Raw genomic sequence first — 13,331 nt, 5'->3', positions numbered from 1 at the left:
CCAAAAATAATATTATATACAGAGTGTTCCATTTGAAAAATCAAAGTTGCTACTGCTTTCTAATAGAAGCGGCAACACCGCATTGTCGAAAATATTTTAGTTGGCTAGAGAATGTCCGAATATGCCCTCCATTAAATTTTCAAAGTGATCCGTTGTCTGGTTCACCAGAAACGTCTAATGTGCCATCCATCGTAAATCAGCCTGTATACTTAAAAAAATAATATTGCGAAATGGAATCCGGAAACATTCACCTCTTCCAACGTACCCACACAGTAGGTTCTGGTATGTGCCTGCCGGAAAATAACTACCGGCTGATGTCACGCTGGTTATTGGAATATGTTCGACAAACACGTATGCTAGATTCCTCAGAGAGTTTAGTTTTGCAGGTTAGTCTTGCAAAATATTTCTTGTTCATCCAGCAGCAGAACCACACTGAAATCAATCGAGTAGACTACCTGTAGGCCACTTTCGAGGTATTACCTCTCATCAGTGCAGAAAAGATCCAGATAGAACAGCAATGTGCCTGGTCTCGATTGATTTCAACGTGGCTCGTTTGCATGTATAAAACCTTCTTCTGAAAGAAAAGGTGCTAGTAGCAGCTTCATCTCGCGAACAAAGCGAGAAGCCGGAAGAAACATTCCATGTGCCAATTCTCTGAAGAAATCAAATCCAGTCTGAAGACTGTATCGAGAAAAGGTATAAATAATATTTCGAAATTAAATTCCGAAACGTATCCACAGAGTAGGTTCTGATAAATTCCAGACTTGGGGCTTTGTTCACGAAATGGAGCTGCTACTAGTTAACAATTTTTCTCTCAGACGTAGGTTTCATACATGCTGCCAAGCATGTAGGTAACGTTGAGGGAAATTAATGTTTCGGGATTTCATTTCTAAATATTTTTTTTCGTATACGTATTTATTTCTCCTCGATACAGTATTCTGATTTATTTTGTTTTCTATATGCATCAACTATTCCTTCATCAATGTATTTAAAAAAATCTCCTTGATTGATAATTAATTTTTCATAAATTTCAATAAGGGATGGTGAAAAAAGTGAAAGAAATATTAAAATTTCGATTGAATATAGTACATTCGTATAAAAATTATAGTGTATAACTCGTCTGCAAAGTATTTTCTGTACACATACTGGGGGGAAAAAGAAAGAGAATGTTTATTTTTCTGATGAGATAGACGATGCATCAGTTTCAGCTGAATCCGTGAACAATTTGGAGAATTTGGAGAATGAAAACTAAACCGCAGCCTGCTGCATCTAAATTGTCCATTTATTTCAAATTTCTGTGAAACTACTACAGCTTCATGGGTTGCATATGTTCAACCACAATTGTGTATATCCAGTATATATCCTGACCAGCTTTACGCCTCTTTTCTTTTCGTAGATGGTATTCTGTATAAATGTTGTTTCAAGGTGAGTCTAGGATCTAGTGTCACGCTCAGAAATTTAAACTTTCCCAACAACTGTTTTATTACACCTCGGAGTTTCAGAGGTCCCAATATCTCTATCTAGGTTTTCTTAGTGAATGCTACTGGGAAAGATTGAGATGAGTTCCAATTTTGTCCTTGTTCCTCGGTTATACTATTCAGGGCCTGTATGTGTCTACTCATTAGTTCCCCTGAACTAGGATGACTAAGTATGTACGTTTCAGATGACAATTATATTTTTCATCATTGGTTCATCCCTGAACGTCTCAAGATATCTTAAATCAATTTAGCATATCTTCATATCAAGGTTATAAGTCAAAATTGAGTCTCCAGTCGAGTTTGTTATTTGAGAAAATCAAATTACAACTCATTTTGAAAGATCACATATTGTTCTTTCAGCATGAAAGAAAATCAGGCTCAACGGCTCATGTTCTACAGGTACATGATCGAAAATATGCACTTTCAACATAGTTCAAGATTTTCAAAATAATAAGGGTAGCCTCGTGTTTTTTCCAATTTATAACAACGATAGAGTCTACTAAACTGTCTTAAGATCGAAATAATCGTGGTTTGAGGTAGATTATGGTACAAATTGCTCAATTTTTCTTTTAGAAAGGCTTCAAAGCCAAGACACTAGAGCAAGCACAGAACTAGAGAATTTTTCCATTCATACCGAGTCTCACTGAACTTTTTTCCACTTTCACTTATATGAATAATTAATTCGCTAGAACCAAGTCCCTTGATAGACAGCTCATTTTCAAATTTGCATAAATAGTTGCGACGAATACCAAATACAATATATTCGTAAACGATTGGCTATTGAAATATTCTGGTATATTCTGATCGAAACTTATCAAAACGTAACCATTAGGTATACTTATAACTATTTTAACATTACCCTTTTCATTTTTTGAATCTATTTCATTATAAAATAATGTCCCATCAATCACTTGACACTCACCTGTCGTCAGTGTCCCATTGAACAAGTGGTTGTTGATCTTTGGCACCAGGTATAGGAAGCCTCTGTATAGGAATCAGTCCAGGTGTTGAATTGTAATCCTGATGTAGTCTTTTGGCGTGCTCTATCCGAGCTTCAAGTTTTCTCTGCAGAAGTCGTGATGTAGACGTGGAAGACAATCGTGGTAGCGATCTGCTACTACCAGCACTAGATGTGTCACTTCCCTATGAAAAGATTGAATAAATTAATATTTTCGAAAAATAATTTCAAAAAATCTATTTCCAGTCTTCTCCGTTTGTGCCCTGATTGGAAAAGGTACATAATATGTCAAATGACCAAAAATTCAATTTTTACCAGGAACCTGAAAAATATTTCAGTGATATTCAATTAATTTTAAGTCATTTTCTTGTAGAGAAAATCAGAGTTTTTCATGGATTTTTCTGGGATATCCACAAGCTCTGTCGAGAAAGTTTGAGAGGAAATCAAAACATAGAAGAACTGCAAGTTATAGTTGATTTTTGCATTTTTGAAAACAGAGGCATATTTTGGTCTTCGATAAGTATGTGCACTAATTAGCTCCACTTTTTTTTCAATTACGATATAAGTATATTTGGTTTACGCTGTAACTTATTGGTGTGAGTGCAAATTTCATCTTTTCTACACATTTGCAAAGTTCTCCAATAAAATTCCAATTTTTGCAGATTGTGGAGAATGAGAATGCCCTGCTGTGGTGAATGAGAATTCTACTACTACACTAATGTTATTGTGTTTATTATTACAAATATATTATGGTATTATTTTATGCAGGAATCCTTGATATAATATAATAAACAAAGTCGCAAAATCGAGTAAATCACATCATTAACTCGAGAACGTTTAGACCGATTTTCATGATTTTTGATTTTCTGGATTTCTCTCCGCTCGGAATAGCAAAATAACTATTGAATCATTATAACATTAGTAAATAGTTGTTTTAATAAAAACAGAGTCAGCAATATCCATAACACTATATCCCGAACGAGAAAATCTAAACTTCCACAAGCCATAATGCAATCAGACTGTGAAATATTTCAAATCAATCCACAGCAGATAAAAAATATCGCACAATAGCAGTGCCGTGTTCTACTGTTCTTGCAATATACCTCAAGTTTCAGCTCTCGAGCTACTGTTCTACTATTTGAGAGCTAAATCCACTATTGTTCAATTATACTACTAGTTTATCTCCTATCATAGAAAAATAGTAAACGACTATGAATAATAGAAATAACTATAACTAACTGTATTTCATCTATGAAATATATTTTCTGCTGTTTGTCTCTAAATCTACTATTTTCCTGAAACAAGATCTACTACTTTGAAGCTTGAAAATGACCTGGAAATACTGGCCTGAATTCAGGCAGAGGCCTTATTTTTTTATTAATTTTCTCTCATACATTTATCAGATGAGCATTTTCACTTAAAATATACAATATCATAAAATCATTTTCAAAATTCATTATTAATTACGTCAGTAATCACTTTGGAAAATCAAACAAACATCTAGAAAAATATGCCAATTGACACTTTTTAATCTTCCAATATATCAATTGACTTTCAGAAACTATCAATTGATAGATTTTAAATATATCTTTTCGATAGGACGTTTGGAGAAAGTTTTGTAAACAAAAACACTTCGATATGAAATAATTAAAAAAAATTCTATTGAGGAGTATAATTTTTTTATCCATACTTTCTCACTATCGCTGCATTAATTATTATGTACTAAACAATTCTCAAAATTTTTCCTATTTCTAGACGTGTATATTTACAATGTTCAGAATTTCACCTTGAAGTATGAAAAAAGTTTCTTGCATTTCTCAAATGATGTTTCTGTATATAAATTAAGTAATATTATTTTAGATTACCTCCACCTTCGAATATTTGTTAAATTTTTGTGTTGTTACACATTTTTTTTTAATTTTTAATTCTTTAGCAGAGATACAGATTTTCATTGATTCAAAGAATACGTATTTTCATCAGCTTGAAGAGAGTGATCAAATATAAGCGTATTTATGATATTGAATGTTTCTTCGAATATTTTAGTAATGAAGAAATATATATATATATATATATATATATATATATATATATATATATATATATATATATATATATATCAAAATGGCGGTCAATGAATAATTTTGATAATTCCTCTGAAAATAATATTTTCTCTACACACATGTTTCATAATCATTGTTCGTGTAGAGATCAGAAATGTTTATTCATTTTGGGATATAAGGAGGCCCTGCTAGCCCTAACTAGATGAAACGTAGGCCACTGACTTGTTGTTTGAGTTTTTTATTTCTTAGAATAATCAACTGAAAATACAACTTTTCAGTCGCTTGTATTTTCTTCATATTTAGCATCGTTTTCGAGAATAAAATTTAAGCCACTTTGCATATCATGAACACCTACTTTGGAGACTAGCTGACAGTAGTAGTGCTGTCATATCAGTGAAAGTCAAAGTTGTCAATTAGCAGTGATTCCATCATAAATAATTTTACTAACATGCACCTTATTTATGGATTAGCAAATATAAATGCTGAAGAAGCATGCTGGGAGAATTTACCTGTAAAGATAGCTTAACAGAGTAATTCCATATGCTAAAATTTTCAGAACTCTATATGCAAGAATATGTGAAACTGGGTGTTTTGAGATTAATATTTAGCAGGTGGTCGATTCATACGACGGCAGACAATAACAATTTTTACCAGATATTTCATTTACGGATGAAACAAGTTTTTCACGAGATACTATTATGAAATTCCACAGTGATCATTTATAGGCCGACGAAAAAATATGTGCCGATATTTAGTTAACATGTGGTTCATGCATGATGGGGCTCCAGTTAATTCAGCACAGCACACCTTGATAATAACAAATGAGATTTTGTCGAAACGTCGGTGAAATTAGAGATAATGTCACACACACGGATCAAATACCCGGAAAAACCAGTTCAGCATATTCCTATCCGTGAAAACTTCAGATTTCATATTCGATACCTTAACGGGGAGATGAGGTCAACTAAGAAGAAGAAGAACTCAGGTAAAACTAAACAACATTTAAATAGTAGGTAGTAGAGGGTTTATATATATACATATATATATATATATATATATATATATATATATATATAATGTGCAATCAAGTTGGACAAGTAAAAACCTTTTATAATTTCGCTGTATCCCGACTAAATGTAACATGTACCACAAATATCGGAGATAACATAAAAGTTGCTACAGCGTCATCAAGAAGCCCATTATTGAGAATCCGTAACCTAGTTTGGCGAACTAATTTGATTTTGGTGGAAGTATGAGTTATTCCATTGACATTTAAAAGCTTTCTGAAAGGTTACTGTGTTAGTGAATGTCAGAGTATAGGTCTAGATAGGAACAATACACAAAAATGACGTTTGTCCATATTGGAATGCAAGAGTCATTTTTAAATCAATTGGATCTACTAAAATAATTTCTCATCTCAGGAGATTTCAGTTGAGTCTCTTTTTTTAATATATGCTTCATACGTCATCGTCTCAATCAAACTATTAATATTTTTAATAATAGATTTCGAAAATTTCGAAAATAGCTAATATAATTATAAATTAAATGCACTCAAAGCTAACCCATCAAGCATATTCTGATCATTAGTAAAAAGATAATTATGCATTAAACAAAAATATGCACAGATTATGATGCCTATGGAAGAAGAAAAAACATTTATTTGTATGTTTATTATGTATATCAACTTGGACGGAATCATCAGGCTCTCATAACTTTTACTCATGTTCTTGAAATTGATGTCTATTGAGATGAACATGACATACATACATACACACACCGGCTTCTTGCAGTTTAACTTAGATGGTAAATTTCTGGTAGATGGTTAAATCTGTATTGAAATATATATTCAAACAAATTCTCGAATGTTTACTCTGCTGAATTTGGCTTGAAATGAATATTATTATTATCCCTCACCAGAACCAAAATTATGTCTTTTGACTCGTGTTTCAACTATCCATCTCCTTGTGTTGTTAACTTGGTTAGCGATATGCGCGTCGAGAGACAACATCGTTCTTCAAAACCACAACTTTTATTAAACTGAACTTCATTTCAATCCTCTTGATGATATAGCCATATAATGAAACTATTTTTGAACGTTGAAATGTTAATCCTCAACTCGCACAAGTTTCGATGTCCGAGGATTATCATAAGGAAGCGAAAGTTGGTTGACAAAATGACACGTTTCAACACATACATTCACTATTCTGGAATATATTCCACAAATATGCTCAATTTCGCTGATGAGTCCATATCGATCTGTTTCAAGAAAAATACATTCTGATATGCTTGGCGTTTCGTATACTACTGCCGTGGACATCATCAGAAGCCATAAGGCAACAGACCAAGTGCTCTGGTTGTTCTCACATCAGATACTATGTTCACGGGATTTGTCTCCGGTTTATTCCATTGGAACGTAGCTTCGTTTCTATGGGTTGACTTATATGGCCTCATTCATGTGCTATTGAGAAGAGGTAGCCGGGTTTCATCTATGTTAATTCCCCATTCCTTTGTAGTGGAATTCTATTTGGGTAGAAATTCTGAGTATTTGTGTTTCTTCGAACGAGATAATGTGAGATCTTCTTTGAGTGCATGCTCGACTACAGCATATTTGTCGGTTCGCCTGAGACGACAATTTCTCTCATACTCAAGAAGCCGGGTACATACGTACGTTGATGATATTTTCGTGGTATGGCAGGACGGTGAAGAGAAACTGAACTAATTTCCATTATATCTCAACTCTGTCAATAAGACAGAACAAAAACTATAACCATCAGTTCCGGCAGAAGACAGCAGTAATGAAAACGTTTGGTTGGAAGATTTATGAAGAAACACAATTCTGAGTGATAAAACTATCAGAAATAATATGAGAATCTCAGAGAACATTTAGCAACTCCGGCGATATACTGGATTTCTTGTAGCTGTGGGTCGGCTACATTGGTATTCAATAAGAAGGACGAATATAAATACAGAAACAAGACATGAAATTAGGAATATGGGAGCAAGAACAAGTGCAAAGTCATTGCTACAACGTCATATCAGTCGATTCCACCTCAGCTTGAAAATGAAAATTAAGAGATTCCAAGGTGAAATTGAGGATGGCTGAGCTGAAATTCGAGGTAGAGTAAATAGCAAACAAAGTCAAAATGAAAGTCAAGGTAAAAATTTTATTCTCGAATATTTCAATGAGAAATCTAAGAATCCTCTAGGGACTAACACAAATGAACAATTTTCCAAGGCAGATACCTCACAAAGAAACTTCACCAATCAACGAAAACACTATCTACGTCAGTTCGAAGCAGCAGATAATACCAATAGTTTATCACGGATAACATACAGTAAACTTCCAGGGAGACTACGTAATAATCGTAGAAACCTTGAATCCTAGATATACAACTAATCAAAAAAATCGAAACCCCAACCCAATGAAACTATGCATGAATTTGAAGCTGAAGGAAGGCAGCTTGCCCAAAAAAGCACGGTAAGTTTACTAAACACAAAGTGGAGTACGGACTCCTATAGACAAATCAAGAAAAGATGCAACCAGTGCTGTCCATTGTTGTTGTTCATAGCTTCAGAGTTGACATCAGACAAAACTGCTTTTAGGAATACGCGTTTCATGGTGAGCCTTCTACACCACTGATGGGTTATTCTACAAAGATAGCCGCCTTCCACGGATCTGCTGTAGTAAATTCAAATCCAGAAATAAAAGAAGTGATGAAACTAGATAGTTCATAGGAATCTTCAGAAAAGTTTGGAAATAAAGACCTAATTTTCTCATCAGAAAAATAAAGATATCCTACCAGCATAAGTCAGAGCAGGTATCTGTTAGACAATAAATTTTGTAGAAAATTTTGTAGAAATTCATACTGAATATAGAATACACAAAATAACTTTTGTCTCATTAGTTACTTGAGAATAAATCGAAACCGGCCGTAACACATAATAAACTCAGTGGAAATTTGACAGAAGTTACTTCCTTTATTTTATATTCAGGATAGTTGAGAAATACTTAATTGATCCTTATATTGCAGTATCTAACACCAGAAAACAAAAAAATCCACAAAATCGTTTTAGATGATCGAGAAGTGAAGTTGCGTGAACTATCTGACATTGTAGATATCAAAATAACGTGTTGGCTTTATGTAGCATGAGAAAGCCCTGTTCAAAGTGGGTGCCGCGCGAATCAGGCGGATAGTTCTTTTCTGGATGAAATCTAGCAGCTTCAGGGTATGTTTGGGGGGCGGAGATCCATACATGAGAACAATACTCCAAAGAAGGTATGACCTGAGCTTTATAAAGCATCAAAAGTTACTGAGGTGTGTACAGTTTTCTGGTTCGGAACAGTGTTCCAAGCTTTTGAGAAGCAGTCTTTGCAATTCTAGCGACAAGATTGTGCCGAGACATTAAGATTGACATTAAGATTGATGCTGAGCAGTGTTTGCGATGTTCAAAGATAACAAACCGAAATTTTTGCGTCGATATGTGATAGTGGATGAAACATGGATCCATCACTTCACTCCGGAATCAAAACGATCGTCATCTGAGTAAAGAGCAACTGGTAAACCTAGTCCGAAGCGCCCGATAGCACAACAATTGGCTGTAAATGTTATAGCTTCGGTAATTTGGGATGTGCGTGGTGTAATATTCATCGACTATCTTGAGAAGAGTAATGTCATCAACAGTGAATATTATAATATAGCGTTATTGGAGCGTTTGAATACCGAAATTGTAAAGAAACGACAGCATACGGCATATGTTTCATCAAAACAATGCACCGTGTCATAAGTCGAACAAAACAATGGCAAAACTCTATGAATTGAACTTTGAATTGCTCCCACATCCACCGTATTCGCCAGATTTGGCTCCCAGCGATTACTGGCTGTTCGTTGAAATGTTAGAGCGGCACTAGAATGATTGTGTGGCTCTTGACGGAGATTAAGTTGATGAATAAAGTCAATTTTGAACAAAAAAACGCGTTTTCTTTCGTAGGTTCGCAACTTTTCAGCCCAGATGTTAACTATTGGTAAAATAATAAACAAAAACCTGATTGGTAGTGTTTTGGTCACAGTTATAGACATGAATAATGAAATACGTCATTTGTTTTTCATTCACTTCGAAATTGAAGATTATATTAATGATTGAGGACAATATACATACATTTGGTTTACATATGGGATCCCCATTAAGATCGCCACTGTCTATTCCACTATCTTCCATCACAGCTTCAGAACGCGTAGGCACCAAATGAAATTGCAAAATAGTGAATTACATTCTTCGCAAATGAGCGATTGTATTACATTCCCCCCAACGTCAACAGAAACATTGATGGAAAACTCCGGGATATCTGTCAATTTCCATTCACATTTGTTTGAACATTTGTTTGAACACAGGACACAATAAAAATGCGACAACTGGAACAAGTAACTCCATCGATACTGAACTGTAAGATACGGAACCTGAAAATCAATATCATGCTTTCATTTGAACTACAAGTCCGCCGCTTCTGAACGTGGATAATACGAGGGCCGAACGTTATATTTCGCTATACTCCTATAACCGAAGACAATGAAAAAATGAGTCGTATTTGGAACGATGCTGCTCGATGAAACAATAACTTGTAGGCACTACTTAAGCCGTTAGTTTTGTGCAGTACAAACGAGTGATTATAAAGAAAAATTAATTTTTCGTCCAAAAATGGAAAATAACGATAAAATATTCTTGTGCGATTTTCTTCAAGATCACAGATCTGAAGCAATAATCACGAAGATACTAATGTTATACAAAAAAATTGTACTGGAAATCATAATAAACGTTCAATATATCAAATTTTTCGATTTCAATGTGAGATTGTGTCAAAGTTATTTTTCGAAATTTTTTTGATCATGGTCTACAGGTTTTACTGCCTGACGTTTCGTCTACTACTGCGGTAGACATTATCAAAAGGCGATAAGGTAACGATCGAAGTGCTAGCCTCATCGCCTGTGATAATGACTACCGCAGTAGTAGACGAAACGTCAGGCATAAAAACCTGTAGACCACGGCCAAAAAACCCTGAATATAGCTTTGACACAGTTATCTCCGACTGCGAAAGTTCATACTCTTCAATATGAGATTATTATAACTTCACTTTAATACCACATTCATTGATCTGATTTTAAAAAAAAATGGATATTTGTATAATTCGGTTTCTCACATAGGTCATTTAACTCCGAATATATTTGCTTTCAAAATGTGAGGCCACTACTTCTATTTCAGACCCGTAAAGTGTAAGATCATTACAACTTTCGGCACCTATTCCATATTATTATTATTTATTAACTGAAAAACATTTTCAATTTTATATTATATTTAATTTTAGTATACAATTGAAAATATTTTATTGATTTCATATTTTCATGACTAAAGTGCATTGGAGTATATTCACATATAACCTGGTCGATATGACCGGGTTATATAAGTCTAAGAAGCCGATGGGAGATTAACCTTCACCGATCAGATAATATGATGAGACATATTTTTTTAAATATAATTTATTACCAAACATGTATATGATGACTTGCCTATCAAAATGCTCACATAGCTATTTTCAATTGAAATAATTTTGAACAATTTTCTTTCATTACCTTCACTCCTTTCATAATCGAATGAACTTCATCTCAACAGATAGTTTTCAACACACAAAATATGTGTAGGTACACTTGCCTACTAGTTCTATGCACGGCTACCTGGAAAGCAGATGTGAACAGGTAACTTCACCGATCTGTTACCCAATCGAAGATGATATCATAAGTAAGATATTTTAATTACCAAACTAATCGTATAGGCTTGCCTGCAAAAAATCGTACATGGAATATTATTGCCAAGCTATAAAGTTTTAGAATTAGAGCTATTTGACATGTGCGAGAGATAAAGTAAAGCATCCGAGGTCCGTGTAGTAGAACAAGACACAACATAGCAGCTGCACGCCACCTGACGGTTGAATGCATCCAAATCAAACCAAAAATCTATATTTTCCGTTCACATCCTACAATAACAAAAAATCTATTTGCATACATACAATACCACCATTCTCCCACATGCGGGAGTTGGGTTGGGGGAAGGAAGACTGCTTTGCTGAGTCTTACAAGATGATAAAAGAAACGCCGCCACACTGTCCCACGATTGGACAGTGGGAGGCGCCCCCATTGGTGTTAACGGATAGCTCACCGCTCAACAGATTTTTGCTTTGAGCCTCCGTCCATGACATCTCGCTTCCTGCCGAAGCTCACACGAGAGTTTTTTTAATGCGATTTCGATATTGCTGAATCTTATTTTTACCTATGTAAGCCAATAACAGTTGTCCGTAACCTCCTGGAAAAAGTTCATTAAAAAACCAGATAAGAATAATTCTGCTATCACCCTAAAGCATGAATTATCTTATCCAATTTCTTATCCAATGAACTAAGCGCGATCGCATTTGCGCCATTCATGGAATACATCCAATGAATCACAAATCAGCCCGTGTTTATGAGGCTGATTATGATAACTCCTAATAGTCATGACGTCCCTCGTAAGCGGACTTTTCGGTGAATGTATCCGAGTGCGCATGCTCGTGTACAGTTGAAAATCATTTATTAGTGACAACACGTGCTGAATGATATTAATTAGGATGTCAAAAATTAGTAAAAAATGTTTTTTGTATGATACAAAAAAAATTATTGACTATAGATGAAAATTCTTTCAAAATACGCTTATTAAAATTGCCTTTCCGTTAAAAACAAAATCTAAACTATGGAAATTTTCAATCAGGCAAAGAATCGTTGGAGTTTGTTGGTTATCACTCCACATGTTACAACAAAGTTACAGTTTAAAAAAAAAGTACAAAGACTTTGAAATCATTTAAATATTATTGAAGAACAGTACTAGATACCACTTATAATAAAAATTACTTTATCATTGCAATATATTTTACTTTTGCTGCATTTATTATTTTTTTCAATACATTTATTTCATTCTTCAACATCTCATAATCATAAACTAAAAACTCAACACTTAGTCTTTCACGCTTTGGGGCATTTATTCAATCCCAAATAATAGATTTTCATAAAATTTTATGATTAAACTTTAAAATTGAAAAAAATCGAAATAATTTTTTTCATTAATATATTGAATTATCTATTTTTGATTATTGCATATCTGTAAGTATATATAATATGAAATAATACAAAAATTATGATCGAAATGAGAGTTATAATGGAGTTCAAAATTACTGGACTCGGATACATTCAACTGTCAGGTAGCGTGGTGCAGCTGCTATGTTGTGTCCTGTTCTGTCACAGGGACCTCGGACGCTGTATAGCTCCAAATAGCTCAATTTAAATTGCTGAAATAGCTGCAATTCTGAAACTTCATAGCTTAGCAATAATATTTCATGTACGATTTTTTGCAGGCAAACCTATACGATTGGTTTTGCAAATAAAATATCCCACTTATTCATCAATTTTGATTGGTTAACAGATCAGTGTAGCTACTACCTATACCTGTTCATATATCAGGCATATTCTATGTGTTGAAAACTGTCAGTTGAGATGAGATTCAATCGGTTATGAAAACAGTGACGGTGATGAAAAAAAAATTGATTGAAATTAAATCAATTAAAAATAGCTATGTAAACTTTTCAATGGACAAGTTTTCATAGGCATATTTGTTAATAAATTATATTCGATAAAAATATGTCTCTGATGAGTGCAGGTCCATCTCCCACGGTCTCTTCTACTATATGTTGATAACTTATTGCACAATGATGAGGTTTGCAGTTTGAAAATTCAAAAAAAATGGCCGCGAAGTGAAAAGACT

The 13,331-nt window shown here is 34.0% G+C and overlaps 1 protein-coding gene across 4 annotated transcripts in view; it reads right to left on the bottom strand.

Annotated features, from left to right (window-relative positions):
• The window catches only part of LOC111513393 (uncharacterized), an 82,646-nt gene that overhangs the window by 5,598 nt on the left and 63,717 nt on the right, over positions 1–13,331 (bottom strand). For 3 of the 4 annotated variants that reach the window (XM_074180647.1, XM_074180648.1, XM_074180646.1), the window contains one exon: positions 2,401–2,621. In XM_074180647.1, coding sequence (XP_074036748.1) covers positions 2,401–2,621 — 221 coding nt within the window. Of the gene's footprint in view, positions 1–2,400; positions 2,622–9,653; positions 9,949–13,331 lie in introns of those variants that run through there. The other variant, XM_023169595.2, reaches the window with a different exon arrangement.

Source organism: Leptinotarsa decemlineata, unplaced genomic scaffold (genome assembly GCF_025532065.1).
Source record: "Leptinotarsa decemlineata unplaced genomic scaffold, Ldec_3_MD MMD2_tig00026299_RagTag_RagTag, whole genome shotgun sequence".
Taxonomy (NCBI): Eukaryota; Metazoa; Arthropoda; class Insecta; order Coleoptera; family Chrysomelidae; genus Leptinotarsa; species Leptinotarsa decemlineata.
Note: the sequence above shows the minus strand (reverse complement) of the source record. Positions and strands in the feature narration are given on the sequence as shown.